Raw genomic sequence first — 26,545 nt, 5'->3', positions numbered from 1 at the left:
CTACTTGTTTTTTTTCTTCGTGATTTTTAAGTGGCCTTCAGAGAGAGTTTTGACATGCAACCCTTCTGTTATCACAAAATGGTACTTGAGTTTAGGGGCCTCCTTTTTCAGCCAGTCTCAGTCAGCAAGATGTTTAACATGACCGTGTACTGCTACAGTATGTTTCTCTGTGCCGCTTAGCTTGGCATTCGTTAAACTGGTTGAAACCTTACGGCAAAGCTTTTCTAGGCCCTTGGTTGGTCAGTTGGTTCAATATTTGGAATATCACCTCAGGAGTCCAGAGTAGTTAAAGCCCAGCACAGCTCACCAGAATCATACTCCACCAGCTCTCCCTCCAAGCTGGCTGTTCTTCTTACTGACGGCACCGCCAACGACTCAACTGCTCAAGCAAAACAGACACTGAAGCAAACATTCTTTGCTCGCCTTGGTGTTGAGACAAGATGATTCGCCGCGGGGGCTGCGATAGAGCGAGCGGATAAAACGTGCAGGGATAATGAAGGCAGCAGTGGCCCAGGCCTGTGTGTTTATTTCTGGGGCTGTGGAGGGCGCGGAGCCCCCCCGGCATACTGCTGCTGAAGTCAAGCCCTAGTGAAAATGGCGGCTGAGCAGTAGCGGATGCTCCGTTTGGAGGGGTATTGATTTCCTCCGCGATCTGCATGTATTTTTGGGAGGCCTGTGTGCCGGGATGGCCTCTGCCCCGTGACTCACTCACAGAGACTGCTGCTCGAGCTCCGGCCTCAGGCACTGCTAGGCCTCAGCTGAATAGTCCTGCCCCCCTCTCTGTGGGAAAGGGCAGAGGGTAGAGGGCACCAGCATGCTTAAGCAAATGTGCTGGTGTTGTTCTCCCTGCTTACTGCATGCACTCACCTCAGCAGCAGCGCAGCTCCAGCCTTTTCACTCTCCCAGGGAGGGGGGGTGGTGGTGTGAATATGTAAAACAGAGGAAAATGTGAATTCCCATGTACTTATTTGTTATTGGTTCTCTCAAACTACATTCATTCGCATTATGTATTTGGAAAGATGCCTTGCGATTGTTTGTGTGTGTGTGGGTGTATATTCTCAGAGACTGTCAGGGCATTCACAAAGCTTTGCTGTTGTACAGTATTTGCTTCTTATGTTCTGTGATTGACTATCCTTCCAATAACTAGTGAATGATTGATTAGTTGTACTAGGCTCATTGTTCTCATGGAGCTGTCACTTCATGGAGTTGTCTTGCCACTTTTATTCCTCATTGAAATGATTTGAACGATACTCTTCACTGGAGATGTTTGCCGGGTTAACTTAGCGTTCTGTCAGAGACGTAGATCTACGAGTCATTTTGAATCTGCAATGTAAATGACTTTGTAAACTTTATTTAATGTTTTCCAACTTCTGTCGATGAGACTTTGACACTCGGGCTGGAGGCCTCGAGATGAGATGTTCATTTACTTCCACTTAACAAAGCCCCCCCCCCCCCCTCCCTTCCCCTGTCGGCTCCGAGAAGGAGAATGCAGGAAAATATAAACTGTTATTGTTAAAATGTTTGTTTGCAAAGAACTTTCATCTTGTAAGGCAGCCCACCCTCCGCAGGATTTGAAATCAGTGGGGCTTAGCTTTCATGTCCGTCCCCTGACAGTTGCATCCTTTTGTATTGTTCAGCTCTATGAATATTCAGGTGTTTCTCCTCGGGGCTTGTGTACAATAAAAGAGTCAACGTCACAAAAGTTTCACCTCCCTCCCCTCTATTGTCTTGAGTGCTCTGTTTGAAAATACACAATTGTTGATTTTTTTTTATCATGCTGTTAATGAGTGGGACTATTTTGTATTTTGTTCAACTTAAAGTAATTAACTTTGACAACAAATTTCAAGTAATAAAGACATTCCCTTTCAATTTAAGAGAAGTACTGGACTTTTTAAATTAATGTTTGACCCGTGTTTGTTCGTCCATAGGTGAACCAGATCTCAAAGACGGTGATCGATCCTCTGAAAAAGTAAGTGTCTATCTGGACCTGCACCTCTCCTATTGTCTGCATATTTTTAATACATCACAAGCAGCAGCTGCTGTGTCTTAAAAGCTGCTCTGTCTGTAGAGTGGGAAGGAGCACACACTTAAGGGGAGCTTAGCACTAGCTCCAGAAGGCTCTGTAATAAAGCATAGTTGATAGTAAAACTGGACTGGACTGGGGAGTGAATGGGGCTGCTGTGGTGGTGTGTCTGGAAGAAAGTTTACTTGGTTCCCCTTCCCTACTCTCGCCCCCGTCCGTCCAAGCACCACACTACACACACACACACACACACACACACACACACACACACACACACACAGAGTGCAGAGGCGGTAGAGGGAGTGGCCAGGCCGGGAGCAAGGATCCCACTCGTCTTCCGTAGTGCTTGTTAAGGTCCTACTTCCTCCTGCTGACCCCTCCCCGGAGGCTGTTTTCTGGAGCAGGGTGTGTGTGTTTGAAAAAGAGAGACTTGGTGCGCTTGCCAGTGTCTGTCGGGTGAATTTGTGTGTTTAACTTTTGTTTATAACCACAAATCGGTCTGAAATCCCTGATCTTTTCATATCAAACCCTTAACAAAGTGAACTTTGATGGAACATAAGAATGCTATGAGTTAGTGTATGTGTGTGTGTGCTATTGGCCTCTTCCTCTTGTGTTCTGGTGCCGGAGCTGTGACAGGATGGAATGGTTCTAATTTCCTCTTCCTGGTGGGCGGCAGGCGGACGTGTGGGCAGGCCCTGAATATGGCAGAGGGCCCAGCTTCCTGGGCCAAGGGCAGGAGATTGGCTGGAGAGCAGGACTTGTCTCAGGACAGTACACACATACCGCATTGGACAAACACATTGTGGGGAGTCACTGTACTAACAGGATGGGCTCTGAGGCCAGATGAAGTTAGCCTCTCACTTATATGAGATTGAAATAGGTCAGGAAGTAGTAGATTTAGTCCTGCATGCATAAACAATGTTTTAAGATGGGGAATACAAGCCGCCAGCCCTTCTGCTGTATATGGCGTTGAAGCACAGCGTAATGTAATTAATCATCGAGGTATAGAGGACTGATCTATTAAGCCACCATACATTAAGCTTCCATTAGTCCACCAGTAACTGAATGTTGAACATTGTTTCTGAAGTCTCAGTACTCTTTTGATGTTTTTGTGTCGATCTGTAAGAACATGTGTGGAATCGTAAATGGAGCAGAGAATGGTCCGAGCCTGGAAAGTCTCTTAATGGAAGGTTTTATTTGTCCCTTCAATGGGCTGTGCGTGTACGTGCCGGCCGGTGTGTATTCACATTTAGGCCACACTTAGTTGGGTCATTAACACTAACTGTATTAACACATCCAGGAAATAATGAGCTCAGAAAGGTCAATCTTTCTCTTCACCCCTCTCCCTTTCTTTCTCGTCCTCTCCCTTTCTTTCTCTCTCTCTCCCTTTCTCTCTCTCCCTTTCTCTCTCTCCCTCTCTTTATCTGTCTCCCTCAGTCTCTCCCTTTATCTGTCCCTGTCTCCATACCTCTAACTCTTTCTCTCTCCATGTTTTTCTTTCTCTCTGTCTCTCTCCATCTCCATCAGCGGGATCAGTGAATGACATCAGTCTGTTTATGTGGAGGGAGGGGGAGTGTGTGGGCATGAGTCGTTGCTGTTATCAGGGCCTCCTAGCCGAACCCGTTCTGCTCCATTGCTCTTTTGGGTAAGACTGGAGGCAGCTCTGTCGTAAAAACGTGCTCTGGTCCAAGCAGTGGCAGGGCAAACCAGCACTGCTCCTTTAAGCTAGCAAGGCTGGGAAATGGACTTCCATGACACTCTGGTTAATTTAGCCTGCTTTGGGAGTTAAGGTGCTGTTGGATTTCTGTTGTTGTGAAATAGTAGCAATTAGATGTGTTTAAGGGGGTGACTCAAAATGACGTAGCCTATAAACTAGCCTACGCTTTAATCCCAGAAATGTTTTTTATTTGTATGTTTTTATGTTAAGTCTAGACTCAAGCCAACCCCGCTGCCTTATCTGGGGGGTTTTCTGCTCTTGCTTTTTTATATCTGGTGGATCAGGTATCTAACTTGCGTTAGCCCTCTCACTTTCCATTAAGAGTCAAAGCATAAGGCATGTTGCGGCAGAGCAAACCTTCCCTCTGTCAAAACGGAGGTTCTGCTGGCACATATTCAACATACTCTGTCTTTATGCTTTTTACACTTAGCCTAGCCTACACTACAAACGGCAAAAACATAAACGCAACATGCAACAATTTCAAAGATTTTAATTCAAATCAAATGTTTTTTGTCACATACACATGGTTAGCAGATGTTAATGTGAATGTAGCGAAATGCTTGTGTTTCTAGTTCCGATAAGGCAGTAATAACCAACGAGTAATCTAATTTAACAATTTCACAACAGCTACCTTATACACACAAGCTATGCCATTAAAGATCCCATGGCACTTATCGCAAGTGTAGGGGCGTTAACCCCGGTGTCCTGGCTAAATTCCCAATCTGGCCCTCAAACCATCACGGTCACCTAATAATCCCTAGTTTACAATTGGCTCATTCAACACCCTCCTCTCCCCTGTAACTATTCCCCAGGTCGTTGCTGCAAATGAGAACGTGTTCTCAGTCAACTTACCTGGTAAAATAACAGATAAATAAAATAAGTGTAAAGGGATGAAGAATATGTACATAAAGATATATGAATGGGTGATGGTACAGAACGGCATAGGCAAGATGCAGTAGATGGTATCGAGAACAGTATATACATATGAGATGAGTAATGTAGGTTATGTAAACATTATATTAAGTGGCATAGTTTAAAGTGGCTAGTGATATTTTTTTTTACATGTATGGCAGCAGTCACTCAATGTTAGTGGTGGCTGTTTAACAGTCTGATGGCCTTGAGATAGAAGCTGTTTTTCAGTCTCTCTGTCCCTGCTTTGATGCACCTGTACTGACCTCGCCTTCTGGATGATAGCGGGGTGAACAGGCAGTGACTCGGGTGGTTGTTGTCCTTGATGATCTTTATGGCCTTCCTGTGACATCGGGTGGTGTAGGTGTCCTGGGGGGCAGGTAGTTTGCCCCAGGTGATGCGTTGTGCAGACCTCACTACCCTCTGGAGAGCCTTACGGTTGTGGGCGGAGCAGTTGCCGTGCATCTGTAAAAGTTTGAGTGCTTTTGGTGACAAGTCGAATTTCTTCAGCCTCCTGAGGTTGAAGAGGCGCTGCTGCGCCTTCTTCACCACGCTGTCTGTGTGGGTGGACCAATTCACAGTTTGTCCGTGATGTGTATGCCGAGGAACTTAAAACTTTCTACCCTCTCCACTACTGTCCCGTTGATATGGATAGGGGGGTGCTCCCTCTGCTGTTTCCTGAAGTCCACGATCATCTTTGTTTTGTTGATGTTGAGTGTGAGGTTATTTTCCTGACACCACACTCCGAGGGCCCTCACCTCCTCCCTGTAGGCCGTCTCATCATTGTTGGTAATCAAGCCTACCACTGTAGTGTCGCTTGATGATTGAGTTGGAGGCGTGCATGGTCACGCAGTCGTGGGTGAACAGGGAGTACAGAAGAGGGCTCAGAACGCACCCTTGTGGGGCCCCAGTGTTGAGGATCAGCGTGGTGGAGATGTTGTTACCTACCCTCACCACCTGGGGGCGGCCCGTCAGAAAGTCCAGTACCCAGTTGCACAGGGCGGGGTCGAGACCCAGGGTCTCGAGCTTGATAACGAGTTTGGAGGGTACGATGAACAGCATTCTCACATAGGTATTCCTCTTGTCCAGATGGGTTAGGGCCGTGTGCAGTGTGGTTGCGATTGCGTCGTCTGTGGACCTGTTGGGGCGGTAAGCAAATTGGAGTGGGTCTAGGGTGTCGGGTAGGGTGGAGGTGATATGGTCCTTGACGAGTCTCTCAAAGGACTTCATGATGACGGAAGTGAGTGCTTCGGGGTGGTAGTCGTTTAGCTCAGTTAGCTTTCTTGGGAACAGGAACAACGGTGGCCCTCTTGAAGCATGTGGGAACAGCAGACTGGGATAAGGCTTGATTGGATATGTCCGTAAACACACCAGCCAGCTGGTCTGTGCATGCTCTGAGGACATGGCTGGGGATGCCTTCTGGGCCTGTAGCCTTGCGAGGGTTAACACGTTTAAATGTTTTTCTCACGTCGGCTGCAGTGAAGGAGAGGCCGCAGGTTTTGGTAGCTGGCTGTGTCAGTGGCACTGTATTGTCCTCAAAGCGAGCAAAGAAGTGGTTTAGTCTGTCTGGGAGCAAGACATCCTAGTCCGCGACGGGGCTAGTTTTTATTTTGTAATCCGTGATAGACTGTAGACCCTGCCACATGCCTCTTGTGTTTGAGCCGTTGAATTGCGACTCTACTTTGTCTCTATACTGACGCTTAGCTTGTTTGATTGCCTTGCGGAGGGAATAGCTACACTGTTTGTATTCGGTCATGTTTCCGGTCAACTTGCCCTGGTTAAAAGCAGTGGTTTGCGCGAATTCTGCCATCAATCCACGGTTTCTGGTTTGGGAATGTTTTAATAGTTGCTGTGGGTATGACATCGCCAATGCACTTGCTAATGAACTCGCTCACCGAATCAGCGTATTCGTCAATGTTGTTGTTTGACGCAATGGGGAACATATCCCAATCCACATGATCAACACAATCTTGAAGCGTGGAAACAGATTGGTCACACCAGCATTGAACAGACCTGAGAGCGGGAGCTTCCTGTTTTAATTTCTAGGCTGGAAGCAACAAAATGGAGTCGTGGTCAGCTTTTCCAAAATGGGGGCGGGGGAGGGCCTTATATGCGTCGCGGAAGTTAGAATAACAATGATCTAGGGTTTTACCAGCCCTGGTAGCACAATCGTTATGCTGATAGAATTTAGGGAGTCTTGTTTTCAAATTAGCCTGGTTAAAATCCCCAGCTACAATGAATGCAGCCTCAGGATTTGTAGTTTACAGTTTACATAGAGTTAAATAAAGTTCGTTCAGGGCCATCGATGTGTCTGCTTGGGGGGGAATATATGTGGCTGTGATTATAATCGAAGAGAATTCTCTTGGTAGATAATGCGGTCGACATTTGATTGTGAGGAATTCTAAGTCAGGTGAACAGAAGGACTTGAGTTCCTGTATGTTGTTATGATCACACCACGTTTCGTTAATCATAAGGCATAACCTCCCCGCCACTCTTCTTACCAGATGTTTGTTTCTGTCGGCGCGATGCATGAAGAAACTAGCTGGCTGTACCGACTCCGATAGCCTGTCTCAAGTGAGCCATGATGACTCTCTGGAAGGCTACCCTTGCTCGGATTCCATCAACCTTGTTGTTAAGAAACTGGATATTGGCGAGTAGTATGCTCGGGAGCGGTGCGCGATGTGCCCGTCTCCGGAGCCTGACCAGAAGACTGCTTCGTCTGCCCCTTTTACGGAGTCATTGTATTGGATCGCCGGCTGGGATCCGATCCATTGTCCTGGGTGGTGGGCAAAACACAGGATCCGCTTCGGGAAAGTCATATTTATGGTCGTAATGATGGTGAATTGACGTTGCTTTATGTCCAGTAGTTCCTCCCGACTGTATGTAATAAAACCTAAGATAACCTGGGGTACCGGTGTAATAAATAACACGTAAAAAAAACAAAATACTGCATAGTTTCCTAGGAACGCGAAGCGAGGCGGCCATCTCTGTCAGCGATGGAAGTCACTGAATAACTGAGTAATAGTTCATATAAGGACATCAGTCAATTGAAATACATTTATTAGGCCCTAATCTATGGATTTCACATGACTGGGAAAACAGATATGCATCTGTTGGTCACAGATACCATACAAAAATAGGTATGGGCGTGGATCAGAAAACCAGTCAGTATCTGGCGTGACCACTATTTGCCTCATGCAGAGCGACATATCTCCTTTGCATAGAGTTGATGCGGCCGTTGATTGTGGCCTGTGGAATGTTGTCCCACTCATCTTCAATGGGGGGGACACTCTTGACCCAAACTGCTACAGACCTATATCTATCCTACCATGCCTTTCTAAGGTCTTCGAAAGCCAAGTCAACAAACAGATTACCGACCATTTCGAATCTCACCATACCTTCTCTGCTATGCAATCTGGTTTCAGAGCTGGTCATGGGTGCACCTCAGCCACGCTCAAGGTCCTAAACGATATCTTAACCGCCATCGACAAGAAACATTACTGTGCAGCCGTACTCATTGATCTGGCCAAGGCTTTCGACTCTGTCAATCACCACATCCTCATCGGCAGACTCGACAGCCTTGGTTTCTCAAATGATTGCCTCGCCTGGTTCACCAACTACTTCTCTGATAGAGTTCAGTGTGAAATTGGAGGGTCTGCTGTCCGGACCTCTGGCAGTCTCTATGGGGGTGCCACAGGGTTCAATTCTTGGACCGACTCTCTTCTCTGTATACATCAATGAGGTTGCTCTTGCTGCTGGTGAGTCTCTGATCCACCTCTACGCTTACGACACCATTCTGTATACTTCTGGCCCTTCTTTGGACACTGTGTTAACAACCCTCCAGGCAAGCTTCAATGCCATACAACTCTCCTTCCGTGGCCTCCAATTGCTCTTAAATACAAGTAAAACTAAATGCATGCTCTTCAACCGATCGCTACCTGCACCTGCCCGCCTGTCCAGCATCACTACTCTGGACGGCTCTGACTTAGAATACGTGGACAACTACAAATACTTAGGTGTCTGGTAAGACTGTAAACTCTCCTTCCAGACCCATATCAAACATCTCCAATCCAAAGTTAAATCTAGAATTGGCTTCTTATTTCGCAACAAAGCATCCTTCACTCATGCTGCCAAACATACCCTTGTAAAACTGACCATCCTACCAATCCTCGACGTTGGCGATGTCATTTACAAAATAGCCTCCAATACCCTACTCAACAAATTGGATGCAGTCTATCACAGTGCAATCCGTTTTGTCACCAAAGCCCCATATACTACCCACCATTGCGATCTGTACGCTCTCATTGGCTGGCCCTCGCTTCATACTCGTCGCCAAACCCACTGGCTCCATGTCATCTACAAGACCCTGCTAGGTAAAGTCCCACCTTATCTCAGCTCGCTGGTCACCATAGCATCTCCCACCTGTAGCACACGCTCCAGCAGGTATATCTCTCTAGTCACCCCCAAAACCTCTTTGGCCGCCTCTCCTTCCAGTTCTCTGCTGCCAATGACTGGAACGAACTACAAAAATCTCAAACTGGAAACACTTATCTCCCTCACTAGCTTTAAGCACCAACTGTCAGAGCAGCTCACAGATTACTGCACCTGTACATAGCCCACCTATAATTTAGCCCAAACAACTACCTCTTTCCCTACTGTATTTAATTTATTTATTTGTTTTGCTCCTTTGCACCCCATTATTTTTATTTCTACTTTGCACATTCTTCCATTGCAAATCTACCATTCCAGTGTTTTACTTGCTATATTGTATTTACTTTGCCACCATGGACTTTTTTTGCCTTTACCTCCCTTATCTCACCTCATTTGCTCACATCGTATATAGACTTGTTTATACTGTATTATTGACTGTATGTTTGTTTTACTCCATGTGTAACTCTGTGTCGTTGTATGTGTCGAACTGCTTTGCTTTATCTTGGCCAGGTCGCAATTGTAAATGAGAACTTGTTCTCAACTTGCCTACCTGGTTAAATAAAGGTGAAATAAAATAAATAAAATGGCTGTGTAAAGTTGCTGGATATTGGCAAGAACTGGAATACGCTGTCATACACGTTAATACAGAGCATCCCAAACGTGCTCAATGGGTGCCATGTCTGGTGAGTGCAGGCCATGGAAGAGCTTGGACATTTTCAGCTTCCAGGAATTGTGTACAGATGTGAGCATCTGCCCACTGAAGTCGGTTACATCGCCAAACTTCAGTCAAGTCAAGACCCTGGTGAGGACGACGAGCATGCAGATGAGTTTCCCTGAGGGGGTTTCTGGCAGTTTGTGCAGACATTCTTCAGTTGTGCAAACCTACAGTTTCATCAGCAGTCCGGGTGACTGGTCTCAGACGATCCTGCAGGTGAATAAGCTGGATGTGGAGGTCCTGGGCATGCATGGTTATACGTGGTCTGCGGTTGTGAGGCCGGTTGGACGTACTGCCAAATTCCTTAAAACAACGTTGGAGGCGGCTTATGGTAGATAAATTAACATTCAATTCTCTGGCAACAACTCTGGTGGACATTCCTGGAGTCAGCATACCAATTGCACGCTCCCTCAAAACTTGAGACATCTGTTGCATTGTCTTTTATTGTCCCCAGCTCAAGGTGCGCCTGTGTAATGATCATGCTGTTTAATCAGCTTCTTGATATGCCACACCAGTCAAGTGGATGTATTATCTTGGCAAATGAGAAATTCTCACTAACAGGGATATAAACAATTTTGTACACAGCATTTTAGAGAAATAAGCTTTTTGTACGCATGGAAAATATTTTATTTCAGTTCATGAAACATGGGGCCAACACTTTACATGTTGCATTTATATTTTTGTTCAGTATACTTTGTATTTTCATTACTCAATCACAAAATATGCATAATTTATGAGTAATCTTGGCTTTCAATGTTAGTCCCTCATTTCATAGTGAGATATGGGAGGTCAACATATTCTTAGAGATACCTTTTTGTTATTTTAGTAATGTGAAATTGACGGTGTTAAATGGAGCGGTCAGTGAGCCTGCCAGACTAAGGTTCCTCCGAGGTCTCTGGTCAGCTCCAGCTGGGCTGGTTGGTCCAGACTGGGGTTTGGCTGACTGTCGGGTTGTGTCGGTCCAGCTATGGATCAGCTTGTCATAAACAAGCTCTGTCGACCAGTTGCTATTTTCGTCCACCTGCTATTTTCAGCCAGTCACCACACCCTAAATGACCAGTCACACAGACGGTGGTAGTGCGCCCTTGGTCCAGCAGAACCTGGGCTAGACACGGCTGGAGTAAATATAGGCTGGTCTGGAGCTGACCGGTCAGTATGTGGACATCAGTCCAGAGACATCTAGGGAAATGTCCAACCCAGCCAGCGATCCAGCCCAAACTATCATTACGCAGCGTGTACAGTGACCTTCAAACACAGCCACTGTCACTCCACTACATGAGTTACAGTTGAGTCAGACAGGCTCCCACAGAGCTCCTCTTTAGACAGTCTGAGCACAACACGGACACATTGGCATCCTCTTGGAGCTCTACCTCTAGGTATAAAAGCATTCGGACAGTGAGGAGATCATTAGTGGAAGGACGGGATCAACTTCTTATATCGGCTTACACAGGTGTTCTCTCAATTCACATCATTAAGAGGAAGGACTGACTGTCGCCACTACCAGATACCGCCTACCTACAATGTGATCATGTGTGAGGGTGACTAAGTGACCTAAATGCTGTCATTACTACTCTATTGCGTTGCTGTAGTCATCAGACATCATGGCACCTCATGACACCATGCAGAGGTGGTGTGAGGTGATGTGCTCTGGTGGAGGAGAATGCGGTCAGCCTTTGTGCCTTTTTAGTGACCCAGTGTGGTGTGTAATGTCATGGACCAATGGAATTGTTTCAGAGTGCACTCGTGCCTAGAGGGTGGTTGCATAATCCCCTGGCACTCGAAGTATGTGAACACTACACTGGAGCAAGAGGCAGATAGTAAACTACTAGAGGAAGGCATCCACTCTGCGCTGCCTGCTGTTAACTGAGCCAAAGTGATGTTTTATAAATGGAGGAAGAGCGTGGGCTGTGGGGCTGGGCTCTGTGACGTCGCCAAAACGATACAAGGCCGCTCCCTTCTCAACTTCCTGTGGGAAACAATCCACAGCTTGTCTGAGGCCCAGGTCACGTCACACTGCCCTCCTCCCAACGGCCCACCCTTTCACAGGGCTTACTCTACTCTACTCGGTGTTGAGGAAGACTGGATTTCACAACCTTTTGTCAGGTCCATTGTCAATTCCCTTCACCTGTTGCATAGTAAATAGTGGGAAAGGAAGATTGGCTCATTGTTTGAGGAAAAAGTGAATCACCGGCACACTTTACGCTAGTGAGAGTAGCATACCAAGGAACCACGCTATAGCTACAGTGGGGCAAAAAAGTATTTAGTCAGCCACCAATTGTGCAAGTTCTCCCACTTAAAAAGACGAGAGAGGCCTGTAATTTTCATCATAGGTACACTTCAACTATGACAGACAAAATGAGAAGAAAAAAAAAGAAAATCAGAAAATCACATTGTCCACAACCTCAAACAGTCACACTCCGAACTCCACTATGGCCAAGACCAAAGAGCTGTCAAAGGACACCAGAAACAAAATGGTAGACCTGCACCATGCTGGGAAGACTGAATCTGCAATAGGTAAGCAGCTTGGTTTGAAGAAATCAACTGTGGGAGCAATTATTAGGAAATGGAAGACATACAAGACCACTGATAATCTCCCTCAATCTGGGGCTCCACGCAAGATCTCACCCTGTGGGGTCAAAATGATCACAAGAACGGTGAACAAAAATCCCAGAACCACACGGGGGGGACCTAGTGAATGACCTGCAGAGAGCTGAGACCAAAGTAACAAAGCCTACCATCAGTAACACACTACGCCGCCAGGGACTCAAATCCTGCAGTGCCAGACGTGTCCCCCTGCTTAAGTCAGTACATGTCCAGGCCCGTCTGAAGCATGGGGGTGGAAACATAATGCTTTGGGGCTGTTTTTCTGCAAAGGGACCAGGATGACTGATCCGTGTAAAGGAAAGAATTAATGGGGCCATGTATTGTGAGATTTTGAGTGAAAACCTCCTTCCATCAGCAAGGGCATTGAAGATTAAACGTGGCTGGGTCTTTCAGTATGACAATGATCCCAAACACACCGCCCGGGCAACGAAGGAGTGGCTTCGTAAGAAGCATTTCAAGGTCCTGGAGTGGCCTAGCCAGTCTCCAGATCTCAACCCCATAGAAAATCTTTGGAGGGAGTTGAAAGTCCGTGTTGCCCAGCAACAGCCCCAAAACATCACTGCTCTAGAGGAGATCTGCATGGAGGAATGGGCCAAAATACCAGCAACAGTATGTGAAAACCTTGTGAAGACTTACAGAAAACCGTTGACCTCTGTCATTGCCAACAAAGGGTATATAACAAAGTATTGAGATAAACTTTTGTTATTGACCAAATACTTACTTTCCACCATAATTTGCAAATAAATTCATTAAAAATCCTACAATGTGATTTTCTGGATTTTTTCTTCTCATTTTGTCTGTCATAATTGAAGTGTACCTATGATGAAAATTACAGGCCTCATCTTTTTAAGTGGGAGAACTTGCACAATTGGTGGCTGACTAAATACTTTTTTGCCCCACTGGATCTGCAGCTTGTATGAAATCATCTCAGATGATTAATAGAAAATCAAAGCAATGTCATCAGGTTATGAATTAGACCTGTGCATTAGACCTGTGTAATTAAACATGCATGGTGAATATGACACCTGTCTTACTGTGCCTATATATAATCACACAAAATATATTAAAGCGCTCTCAAATGTGTGACACTTGGTTAGATTTTCTGACTAAACAGGTTGGCAACCATTTTTGCTTTGTAGTTTGGAAAATGTTCATCTTTTGCAAATGAAGTGGCGTAGCTGCATTTCTGCACTGTATTTCCCAATAAAAGCAGAACGCACAGAACCAGTGTGTTGGAGCAAAGTAAGTCCCAGGATGAGGCATGGACTCCTGTTGCTAAGTTACAGATGAGTGTTTCCTATTTTTAGTACCTAAGACAAGGATTCTCTCTGAAAGAATGTATTTTCATTTTGAATAACCTAATTGAAACCGAATGAATTGTTTCATGCCATTTGCACTAGAGTAATTCAATATTAACAACCAAGGACAGTGTCTCTAGTCTACACTAAGAGGTCTCCTACTTGAAGGCGCTTTTCTGTGTTACATGCGTATCGATCCAGGTGACCTCACACAAGCACACCTGTAAACCCCAATTCAAAAAGTTCTCAATGCTTCAGAAAAAGCATAGATTTGTTTTTTTCGATCTTAAAGTGCAGTTTTCTATGCACATTTTTATTATTTCAAGACAACATTTAGGGTTCAGTTGGCATGATTGGTTTAGATGTATTGGTCTGAATTGAGAGCACATTGCTTTAAGTAGGAAGAATCATTCAGATTGTCCATTAATAGGCAGTTGTTCCTCTGACAGGGCTCTTGCTTGTCTATGTTCACAGAGCAATATAGTTTCTCGTTAGGCCTATGTCCACGTATATCTCCGGTACAAAGCAGTGTCACTTTGTCTCCATGATGTGGTCCAGCAGTATCTCTGTCAGTCTCTGCGCCTAGATCTCATTCTCTGTGTCTCTGTGTGTCTCAGGTACAGCAGTGTGTTCCCCAGCCTCAACATGGCCGTGAAACGAAGGGAGCAAGCTCTACAGGACTACAAGAGGTTACAGTCCAAGGTAGAGAAGTATGAAGAGAAGGAGAAGACAGGTCCCATCATGGTCAAACTACACCAGGTACACTATATATGTAACAGAACTGTGCTAAAAGCAGTTGCTGGCACGTGTGTTGTCCACTTGAAATCTGTCTGCTGAGCAACAGAAGTCAGGCTTTAAGCTCTTGCCTTGCATGGTGTCAGTGTTTTGAATACGATCAATAAGTGAACAAGGTACAAATGCTGACTGGATATGAACATGTACATGTGCACTCTTTTCACCCACACAAGCGACCAGGCTGTCAAGTATTGCCTTTTGAAAAGGCACTGCTGCACATAAACGGGCACGTCATTTAGTATTGTAGACACATTCGCTGAGACCTCTAGGGCAGCATTCACAGATATCAATGCAGCGCTGCCTGGGCTCACACACCCTCACATGGGTGGCCACCCACACACATAGAGAAAAGCATTGTCAGTGGCACAAAGAGTCAAGAGCCCCCCTATGTCCCTGGCCTTTGAATCTCACAGCTCTTAGAGAAATGATCCGGACCAAACACTAACATGCCATTTAAAGACTCACAAAGGACAGACACACAGGGGAGTTACTTAAGATAAATATTACTTCACACAGGTGATTCTGTTCTACATATGTTATATCACCTCTCGAGCACACACACATTGCGCACTCTATATCATTGCCTATTCATTGAGATATCATCTCTTTCTTAATGCCCACCAGACTACCCACTAATACATCACACACGTTCCTGATCAGCGGTGGCGTGGTCTGCACACAGCCAACTCTTCCCACATAACCCACTCCTCCTCACTTGTGATCGTGATTAGGCTTTTCTTTTTTCTCTATTCTTCTCTGTGGGAAGACATTTTCATTCTCCTGTTGTTTTTCACTGTTGCTGATATGTTATGGTTGAGCCCCAGTAGTGATTATGAGGTATGCATAGGGCTGTTACGGTGACCGTATTACCGCCACACCGGCGGTCATGAGTTATGACGGCAGTTAAATCCCACGTGACGGTTTAGTCACGTTAATTAGGCTTCTCCAAGCTCTGATGCTGCTGATGATCATTAGTAGCCTACCAAACTTGCTAACTGTCTGGTACTCGACACTCTATTGTCCCTCTAATCACTCTGACATCAATGCAAATGCAATCGAAAATCTAATCAAACACTTCTTGACAGTCCATGCGCTCATGTTGCGCAACATTTCTATATGCAATGTGCTTTTGCTGTTCGTTAGGCCTACTCATCTTGTTGGCTGCTGAAAAAGTAAATGCGGACAGTTCTTCCAATACCTTAAACATGCACCTCGGATAAGGACGTGTGCAGTTGCGTCCCTGATGTCTGTCTTCACTTGTAGCCTGTGAGAAAGACTCAATCATGTGACAGGCATTGGCTAATAAGAATTTAGCTATCTGATAGAACCGTGGAGGTGAGAGGTGCTTTGGAGCACACAGCCAGGAGAAGGGAATTATAATTATTATTTTCACCAAGGGCACAACGGTCACTGGCCGCAAAAGGCATGTATATTTTTTTAGGGTGCATTATGGCCACGCAAAGGGGATGACGCTGGGAAATTCAAGGCATTATCAAGTGCTTGTCAAATTGTGAATGAAAGACTGATGAAGTGTGTACAGCCTGTGCAAGAAACAAAGCAGAGCTCATGCAACTTTTTTCAAATCATCATTAGAGTCTCATCATATAGCCTTAGAATGTACAAAAAGATTCACAACATATAGCCCAATGTTTGTATCGCAACTAAAGATGCATAAATAACTCTGAATGAAGCATAGAGGAGGACCTGTTTCTTTGTTAACCGCCCAACACAGAATAGCCGCATGTGTACACTCCCTCAAATCATTTTGAGAAAATATCCTTTCTATTTTTTTTCAGCCATGTTCATTTGTATTCTTCATACAATAAAATAATGCCACGGAATTCTAAGCAAATCTTGTCTGCTAAATGAACTAGTGTGGCCAACAGCCATATTGCATAACTAGATCAGGGCCTAACATAAGGACAACTCAAGAGTATGCTATTCTGTTCTTCTGAAATAAACTACATTTTCTTCATATCATATTTCTTTAGACCAGTCTAAAACAAATAATGGATTTATTGTGATGGTGTGGGCTATATAACATGGATGGATTTATTAGACTTTTTAAAAAGAAAAAAAAAGAAACGTCCTCACTGTCAACTGCATTTATTTTCAGCAAACTTAACATGTATGAACATAAGACTCAACAACTGAGACATAAACTGAAAAATTTCCACAGACATGTGACAGAAATGGAATAATGTGTCCCTGAACAAAGGGGGGATCAAAATCAAAAGTAACAGTCAGTATCTGGTGTGGCCACCAGCTGCATTAAGTACTGCAGTGCATCTCCTCCTCATGGACTGCACCAGATTAGCCAGTTCTTGCTGTGAGATGTTACCCCACTCTTCCACCAAGGCACCTGCAAGTTCCCGGACATTTCTGGGGGGAATGGCCCTAGCCCTCACCCTCCGATCCAACACGTCCGAGACATGCTCAATGGGTTTGAGATCCGGGCTCTTCGCTGGCCATGGCAGAACACTGACATTTCTGTCTTGCAGGAAATCACGCACAGAACGAGCAGTATGGCTGGTGGCATTGTCATGCTGGAGGGTCATGTCAGGATGAGCCTGCAGGAAGAGTACCACATGAGGGAGGAGGATGTCTTCCCTGTAACACACAGTGTTGATTGCCTGCAATGACAACAAGCTCAGTCCAATGATGCTGTGACACACCGCCCCAGACCATGACGAACCCTCCACCTCCAAATCGGTCCCGCTCCAGAGTACAGGCCTCGGTGTAACCCTCATTCCTTCAACGTTAAACGCTAATACTACCATCACCCCTGGTGAGACAAAACTGTGACTCGTCAGTGAAGAGCACTTTTTGCCAGTCCTGTCTGGTCCAGCGATGGTGGGTTTGTGCCCATAGGCAACGTTGTTGCCGGTGATGTCCGGTGAGGACCTGCCTTACAACAGGCCTACAAGCCTTCAGTCCAGTCTCTGTCCACAATAGGCTGAGAGACTGAACACTGATGGAGGAATTGTGCGTTCCTGGTGTAATTCAGGCAGTTGTTGTTGCCATCCTGTACCTGTCCCGCAGGTGTGATGTTCGGATGTACCGATTCTGTGCAGGTGTTACATGTGGTCTGTCACTGCGACGATAAGCTGTCCGTCCTGTCTCCCTGTAGCGCTGTCTTAGGCGTCTCACAGTACGTACATTGCAATTTATTTCCCTGGCCACATCTGCAGTCCTCATGCCTCCTTGCAGCATGCCTAAGGCACATTCACGCAGATGAGCAGGGACCCTGGGCATCTTTCTTTTGTTGTTTTTCAGAGTCAGTAGAAAGGCCTCTTCAGTGTCCTGTGTTTTCATAACTGTGACCTTAATTGCCTACCGTCTTTAAGCTGTTAGTGTCTTAACGACCGTTCCGCTGGTGCATGTTCATTACTTGTTTATTGTTCATTGAACAAGCATGGGAAACAGTGTTTAAACACTTTACAATGAAGATATTTTGATTTTTACAAATTATCTTTGAAAGACAGAGTTCTGAAAAAGGGACGTTTCTTTTTTTGCTGAGTTTAGATGTTCCAAAGATCTACATCAGTGGCTTGCAGGCCATGCGTGCTAAATATGTTTGCCAATTAATGTGAGACCGGCAGTTATTTGCTTGACAATCACCGGCTGACATGACCACCACAGTCCTAGGTATGTATGCTAAAGCTTCAACTGGTCTTCTGTTTGCCCTAATCTGTCCAGGCCAGGGAGGAGCTGAGACCAGTCAGGGAGGACTTTGAATCCAAGAACAAGCAGCTGTTGGATGAGATGCCCAAGTTCTACCACAGCCGCATCGACTACTTTCAGCCCAGCTTTGAGGCACTCATCCGGGCACAGGTGAGCTATAGATAGTGTATGATTGGGTGCACACTTGTGACCGACCCAGTTTAACTCTGGTGAGCCATCTTTATAATTCATACATGCACAGTTATGAATTATAAGGCATTCAGTTGACACACAAAACCTGTTCACAACTTTCCAATCCCAGTTCAAATAGTTTCCAATGTGTTTTATTTGAGTCGTTTTAATAGATTGTTTATTTGGGTGTAGTGTTGCCCCTAGCTGTCTGTTGACCAGCATCAGAGCAAGAGAGAGTGGTAGTGTAGAAGAGAGTGCGTGTAATCCTCCCTGTCTCCCCCACCCAGTCTTAATGTGATTAACCCCAGTGACTGCCCCACGCCTTCCTAATTAGCCCAGGAAGCCCAGGTCTGTCTGTCTGTCCGTCTTGCTCCAGCCTCTTTCTAACCTAGGAGCCCGGTCAGCCCGCCTCGCTATAACCAGCCCAGCCGCTGAGTCGAGTGCCCGCCACAGTCGCCCACCCTCCGCACCACACCCCCACCCCCGGCCATGTCATTTCCTCTTATGGTTAAAGACTGACACACGCCTAATCAGATTGAGAAGTGGCCACATCACTAGGCCAGGCTGGCACCCCGCCCCCAAAAACACTGGCAGACAGACAGCTGCCTATCAGACTCAGCAGACATGTCAATGATACTGCCAGGCAAGCCCAGAGGGGGTTCAAAGGATATGTCTGCCCTTTGATCAATCCAAAGTGACGTCTTCTGTGACACAGAGTTCTGTACGTTCCTCTGTGTTCCTATGATAGCAGAGCAGGTGGGTAGGTTTGTGTGTGATGACTGTTACTAGTAGACTAAGTGAATGGAGCCCTCCTGGGTATAACAGCAGCGGAGCCTAATCTTCACTGCTCAGGAGATGGTGTCACTGGAAGTAGTCTGTCTGGACTTGGTAGCTGCCATTAGGTCTCTGGTGATCTTGTTAGTTGATCAGGATTATCTCCTTCATAGTAGCGCTGTAATTTAACAATGGATATCACTGTGTTATTATCTCTTCCTAGAATGATGATTATACAAGCATAATCATTCCCTATAAGATTTGGATTTAATCGAGACTGGTTGTGTATGAAAATTAATGGGTACAGATGTTGGGCCTTCCCACTGTTACATTGTCCCTGTTTCAGTGCTCTGTCCTCTATGGACACTGGAGCAAGCCTGTACTACTCAGTCATTTGCAAACAGACTGACTCACTGCTGAAGCAGCTTCAAACAGTAATGAGGGCCCTCTGATGGAAGCAGCGTGCTGATGACTCGAACATGCTCAGATAGCTCATCTCTAATCCTAGCAGTGTGAATTAGTGGGGTTGGGTCAGAGGGACAGACTCCAGAGCTGGGCTGGCGTACACAGCCACTCCTCTAGTACAGCCGCTACTGGGTGGTCAGTCAGTCAGCACAGCACAGCAGCCCAGTGGACCTCGGGTCCGGGCCAGCCCCCCTCAGCTGGCCCTGCAAGCGCAGTCTGGACTCCCACTCCCCCTCTCTTTCCCCCGGACATGCTACATGGCTCCCAGAGCACCCTCACAATGCCTCTCTTTGTTCTGAGGCTCGAACACCACTAGTTCCATAAAACGGCTGTGAATGGGAAGCAATGCTCTGCTCTGCTGTGATCGGATGTGCCTGTCCACCTGTACAGATGCTGAATAATTGAGCCATTGTCTGAGTGTGGATTCCCGGTGGTTGTTCTTGGTTACGGTGTTCTGTACTACTTTTACAAACTGAAAGAAATGATGTTCTTTTGACACGCTACTGTCATAATGATTGAGGTATTTTGCACCTGAGCCCATTGATAGACTAGATTGATAGAGATGGGCTCATATTGGACGGCAAATTTCTATGACTGTTTCTCCAACGTACTGTATGTTATTGAAATATTGCTAGCGAAATAATCAGAGTTGAGGTCTGATGAGACGGCGTAGCTCTGTCTATATCAATATTTAGTCAATCGGGGCTAGGGTGAGGCCACGGGTGTGTATTTGGTCGTTTGTTCAAAAATAAGTCACCGAGGTCATACAAATAATAGTCTGAATTTGGCTTCTTTTCATATGTGGTCCATGTAGACTTACTGGGATAATTGTAGAGACTGGATGACAAGAAAGATGTTCACGCCGGACCGGACACAGTGATCGTGTGTGCATTATCACTGACATGTATTCCATAGCTTTTTCACCAAGCCGTTTTTCAAATGAAAAATATCCACTTTACCCCCACATACACCGGTAACTTAATACTCATGGCCCACTGATGTGGTCTAGGTGGCAGAGTTTGCTATAAACACACAGAGGCCTTTCAAACCCGGGTTCCTCTTCCGGTTAGCCAACTAAAGAGCTTCTGTTAATATAACTTTTGCTGCCACTGGCACACACATCATGTGGATAAGACATTTGGACTGAATTAAATGTATTTTGATCAGATATAATTAGTTGAAAATGGCTACATATTGTCATTTCTCTAGCAGCATGCATCCTGTGACAAAGCTCCTATAGTAGCATGTGGTTAACAGTCTTCTCCCTCGTCTACCCAGAAAAGATCTTAATTTTCCTATCTGAAATGGCCTCTATTTATTTTCTGTTATGGCCTACAGCCCATCAACGCCCATAATCGGCCAGCAGCAGCTATTATTTTATTCCAACCTCTATATAGAACAGAACGTGCACATTTGCAAATAAATCAGAAATGCCCCCTTAAGTGTACTGTAGCATATGCATCGCTGCATGAATAAATATTGAAATGTGTGTGGGTTTCAAGGGGTTGTATTTCCCAGTACTTTCATTCTCAGCCCACTCTTCTGGAGTCTTGTAATGTGATTAAAGTCTATTAATCATCAAAGTATCTCTCCTGGGATTCTGACTCATGAACTGGGGGAAGAAGCAGGGGTGGGATGTGTCAGGAAAGCTTTCAGTGAACACTCTCTATCTCATGTTGCGATTGGAAGAGAAAAGGCAGGGTCACTACCCATTGAAGGTCTGGGGTTTGTTTTAGTTCTCCGGGCTCACTCCTTTACTTTGAATGGCTTTTCATTAGTGGAGGTGAAGGGCTGTAGGACCAGGACCAGCATGTTGTAAGTAAACTGTAAACGTAAGACCCTTTCCCTAACCATTCCATTCTTTCCTTTCAGGTGGTGTACTTCACAGAGATGCACAATATCTTCAGTGAGTTGACGGATCAGATCGACCAGGCAGGGCTGACTGATGAGCAGAGGGAGAGGGAGAACGAGGCCAAGCTGAATGAGCTGCGTGCTCTGTCCATTGTTGCTGATGACTGAGAGAACACCAAGAAGGGGAAGGGCTCCCTCTAAACCTCTGGCCTTGCATCCTTTCACACCTCAGTGAATGGATTTATCTTTTTCAGGATCCTTCTCACTGTGAAAATTGGCCGCTTTGGTCATAGCCTAATCATTAATAGCTTTCTTGCACTAATCTCCTCTCTCTCCTGACCCTTTCCTAACATCAAAAGAAACAGAGCAACTGCCACATTTACCAAGCCATCAGCCAATATGTATATATTTTTTAAATCATGTAATGAAACCGTTCTAAGAACTTGTGGTTCACACAATAAATTTACAAATAGTACCATAGATTTAAGATCCCTGTGGGTCACACCTTTCTCAAAGCTCCATACTCAACTTTGAATCCGTTTTCTAGTCATTTCCAAATCAAGGTATGTACCAAAATATGCATTTTATCAAGTCTATGTATACCAGGAAATTAATTTATTGAAACAAATTGGATAGTACTGTATGCGAACTTGAGGATGAAATGTGACTCAGGGTAGTGGGTCGAATCGCTCCATTTGTGTTCACTATTTCCCCTCAGGGTTTGTGCATTGTGGACCGGGAACTTAGTTGAGGTAAATGACATTGAAAGTTACCTGTAGTATTTAACACTAGCCACTCCAGCTTCCTGACTATCATAAGTCAATGTCATTATTCTTCAGATCTGGGATGGTGCCTGTATAAAGGAGTGTCAACATTTTTCTTTGGCTGTTGCCTAATTGTCCCCTGCTTCTGAAAGGCTAAGGAATAATCTGACAGATTAAACCTATGCGAAGGGTAAAAGGACCAGAGGACTTGCTTTCCAAAACAAATGCTGTTGCTCCCTCTAGTGGCACTTAGTTCATTTGACCATATCTATGTTGTCATGTTGCGTGAAACCTCTTGCCTTTTCTTTGTGGACAGCTATGCACAAAATGCATTTGACTAAATTAGCGTAGCTTTGTTTCAAACTTCTGACAGGCCTGGCTCAACATTGAGTGAGATACTTGACATTTTAGCATTTGTTACCATCTGTTTAGACATTGTTTTAAACTTTTTGCACAATCATGCAATTCATGGGTTTCCTTCATTGTTCAACTAAATAAAACTGAAATACAATAATTTCTTTATTCAGGAAAACGTACAAGAATATTTCTACATTGTTGGGCTCACTGGCCACTATTTCATCAGCATTCTGACTATCAAGGGTAACTTTAATCCCTCAACCTTGGATAAATGGTCTGATTTGGAATGAGCTACTGTAACTAATTCACTGAGAACACTAAACAGTCGTATCTAGAATCAGAGTAAGTAATGTACACTTCAAAAGCAGCCTTTGAGGTTAAGAGTCTATTTATTAATCCGAATCAGGCCATTACCAGGCCCAGGTCATCTACTTGCCCGCTGCTCTCTAAAGTGGAGCTATTTCTATGGCTAGGTTTTCTGCGTGGACAACATTGGTGCATTGGTTTGGTCCCATTCAAATGTTGTTCCTCTGTCTATGATATGTAAACAATGAAAATACATTTAACATACTGATGTACAAGAAGCAACATGGTGTCGAACTGAAATTCCCTGAAACTGTACCAAACGTGTTTGATAGTATTTGAGCTAAGTACTGTAGGAATGTCTGTTGTCTTGGCTATATGCTCAGTTTAGTACTATAGACCGTGAGATCCCGTAAACTGCATATCTTTGTCTAGTGACAGGAAACATACAGTTCATGTAAATGTCAGTGGAATGAGTGTATTACATTGGATTGAGGTCTACTAGATGACTGTTGCGCTGTACATGTTTGTGATCTGTTCCTGGAAGACCCTGCGGATGTCCACTCGTCTGCTCTTCAGGGTGGGGGTGAGAAGGCCGTTGCTCACAGTGAACATCTCTGGATGCAGGTGCAGGTCCTTCAGCTGACAGTGAGGAAAGAGATGGCAAAACTCAGTGTTGTATTCAGTTCTGTTACACCATGGCACCATTTGTTACAAGTACAAAGTCGATGAATGAATGTATTCAGCTTCTACCCCCCGAACCATAAGACTGCTGAACAATTAACCAAACAGCCACTGGATTATTTTACACTGCGGCTACTCGCTGTTTATTGCCTATGCATAGTCACTTCACCCCTACCTACATGTACAAATTACTTGACTAACCAGTACCCCCGCACATTGAGTACCCCCTGTATATAGCCTCGTTATTTTATAGTGTTACTTTAGCTTATTTGGTAAATATTTTATTAACTCTACTTTTGGTTAAGGGCTTGTAATTAACCATATACATGTTGTATTCGGCACGTGACAAATAGCTTGATTTGATTCCTCACCTGCTCAAAAGACTTCAGCCCAGCTTCCTTCCCCACGGCTGTCATGTCTTCTAACACTGCTTTCTTCACATCCTGTAGTGAGACAAGATTTCAATCAGTACCTGTTGAGTTGATACAAGCCAACAACGGCACACATTGTAAAGTTGCAGATGGCCTATTGTGTGAGCTACGGTGACGTCACATACTGGATGCTGGCAGAGCTCCTTGTAGGATCCAATGATTCCCCTCTCCTTAACCCAATCAATAAACACTTCTGGGTCTGGCACAACAATACCAATCAGGTAGGACTGGGAAAAAAAACAAGTGTGAGAATGATGGTATGTCCCCCAAAAAAAGGACTATCCTTTGATAGTGAATATAAGAGTACCGGTATCTCATACCTTTAAGCTGTCACCATGCACAAAGACCTGTAGCACAGGGACACAACGCATGTAGACGTTCTCAATCCTTTCAGGGGCGATGTATTCTCCCTGGGACAGCTTGAAGATATGCTTCTTCCTGTCTATGATGCGAAGTGTCCCGTTCTAACAGGAAAACATACGAACACACATTCACATACTCCAGTCAGTCAAGTCATATACATTTGTATCTAGTGATCATATTTTGTCCTATATTGTAAACCAGCTCACCAGTAACCACTGGCCCACATCTCCACTGTGCAGCCAGCCATCGCTATCCAGGGCCTCTGCTGTTTTCTCCTCATCCTTCAGGTAACCCCGGAACACACTGTGGCCACGGATACAGATCTAACAAAGCATAAAGTTTGGAACAGTGTTAACCAATTTGTTCCCAAATGTCACAATGCAAATCTTATGCCATTAGTAACAAACATTAATCCATATTTAAGTTTACATACACCTTAGCCAAATACATTTAAACTCAGTGTCACAATTCCTGACAGTTAATCCTCGTAACAATTCCCTGTTTTAGGTCAGTTTGGATCGCCACTTTATTTTAAGAATTTGAAATGTCTGAATAGAGAATTATTTGAGCTTTTATTTCTTTCATCACATTCCCAGTGGGTCAGAAATTCACACTCAGTATTTGGTAGCATTGCCTTTCATTTGTTTAACTTGGGTCAAACGTTTCAGGTAGCCTTCCACAATAAGTTGGGTGAATTTGGGCCCGTTCTTCCTAACAGAGCTGGTGTAACAGTCAGGTTTGTAGGCCTCCTTGCTCGCACATGCTTTTTCAGTTCTGCTCACATTTTCCATAGGCTTGAGATCAGGGCTTTGTGATGGCGAATCCAATACCTTCACTTTGTTGTACTTAAGCCATTTTGCCACAACTTTGGAAGTATGCTTTGAGTCACTGTCCATTTGGAAGACCCATTTGCAACCAAGCTTTAACTTCCTGACTGATGTCTTGAGATGATGTTGATATATTGAAGCAACATGTCCCTATAACATGCCATCTATTTTGTGAAGTGCACCAGTCCCTCCTGCAGCAAAGCAACCCCACAACATGCTTCCACCCCCGTACTTCACGGTTGGGATGGTTTTCAGCTTGCAAGCATCCCCCTTTTTCATCCAAACATAACGATGGTCATTATGGCCAAACAGTTCAATTTTTGTTTCATCAGACCAGAGGACATTTCTCCAAAAAGTACGATCTTTGTCCCCATGTGCAGTTGCAAAGCGTAGTCTGGCTTTTTTAATGGCGGTTTTGGAGCAGTGGCTTCTTCCTTGCTTGAGCGGCCTCTCAGGTTATGTCAATATAGGACTTGTTTTACTGTGGATGTAGATGCTTTTGTACCTTTCCTCCAGCATCTTCACAAGGTCCTTTTGCTGTTCTGGGATTGATTTGCACTTTTCGAACCAAAGTACATTCATCTCTAGGAGACAGAACGCTTCCTGAGCGGTGTGACGGCTGCGTGGTCCCATGGTGTTTATACTTGTGTACTATTGTTTGTACAGATGAAGGTGATACTTTCAGGAATTGTGATATTGCGTCCAAGGATGAACCAGACTTGGAGGTCTACAAAAAAAATGAGGTCTTGGCTGATTTCTTTTGATTTTCCAATGTCAAGCAAAGAGGCACTGAGTTTGAAGGTAGGCCTTGAAATACATCCACAGGTACACCTCCAATTGACTGAAATGATGTCAATTAGCCTGTCAGAAGCTTCTAAAGCCATGACATTTTCTGCAATTTTCCAAGCTGTTTAAAAGGCACAGTCAACTTAGTGTATGTAATCTTCTGACCCACTGGAATTGTGACTGAGTTATGAGTGAAATAATCTGTTTAAACAATTGTTGGAAAAATTACTTGTCGTGCACAAAATAGACGTCCTAACCAACTGGCCAAAACTATAGTTTGTTAACAAGAAATTTGTGGAGTGGTTGAAAGACAAGTTAATGACTACAGTCTAAGAGCATGTAAACTTCCCACTTCAACTGTATGTACATACATATAGTATCTGTCAAAAGTTAACACTTGAATGAGTAGGTGTCACTCACAAAAAAATGTACACTAGATTCTTCAAAGTAGCCACACTTTGCCTTGACAGCTTTGCACACTCTTGGCATTCTTTCAACCAGCTTCATGAGGACTACCACAGGAAAGTAAGAACCAAAGTTACCTCTGCTGCAGGGGATACATTTATTAGAGTTACCTGCACCTCAGATTGTAG

General features: G+C 44.8%; 2 protein-coding genes across 6 annotated transcripts in view; one reads left to right on the top strand and one right to left on the bottom strand.

The window, feature by feature from the left end:
• Nucleotides 1-22,401, top strand: part of bin3 (bridging integrator 3) — a 39,566-nt gene extending 17,165 nt beyond the window's left edge. Inside the window, exons 6-9 of the mRNA XM_064937351.1 lie at nt 1,929-1,969; nt 14,315-14,456; nt 18,192-18,326; nt 21,459-22,401. Of these exons, the coding sequence (XP_064793423.1) occupies nt 1,929-1,969; nt 14,315-14,456; nt 18,192-18,326; nt 21,459-21,605 (465 nt within the window). The 3' untranslated portion in view covers nt 21,606-22,401. The remainder of the gene's footprint in view (nt 1-1,928; nt 1,970-14,314; nt 14,457-18,191; nt 18,327-21,458) is intronic.
• A 306-nt stretch (nt 22,402-22,707) lies between these two features.
• Nucleotides 22,708-26,545, bottom strand: part of acsl2 (acyl-CoA synthetase long chain family member 2) — a 28,183-nt gene continuing 24,345 nt past the window's right edge. For all 5 annotated transcript variants that reach the window (XM_064937348.1, XM_064937346.1, XM_064937349.1 and 2 more), the window contains 5 exons: nt 24,546-24,662; nt 24,297-24,440; nt 24,102-24,203; nt 23,917-23,988; nt 22,708-23,503 (listed from right to left, as the gene is read on the bottom strand). In XM_064937348.1, coding sequence (XP_064793420.1) covers nt 23,363-23,503; nt 23,917-23,988; nt 24,102-24,203; nt 24,297-24,440; nt 24,546-24,662 — 576 coding nt within the window. In that variant the 3' untranslated portion in view covers nt 22,708-23,362. The remainder of the gene's footprint in view (nt 23,504-23,916; nt 23,989-24,101; nt 24,204-24,296; nt 24,441-24,545; nt 24,663-26,545) is intronic.

Source organism: Oncorhynchus masou, chromosome 25 (assembly GCF_036934945.1).
Source record: "Oncorhynchus masou masou isolate Uvic2021 chromosome 25, UVic_Omas_1.1, whole genome shotgun sequence".
NCBI classification, from domain to species: Eukaryota; Metazoa; Chordata; class Actinopteri; order Salmoniformes; family Salmonidae; genus Oncorhynchus; species Oncorhynchus masou.
Note: the sequence above shows the minus strand (reverse complement) of the source record. Positions and strands in the feature narration are given on the sequence as shown.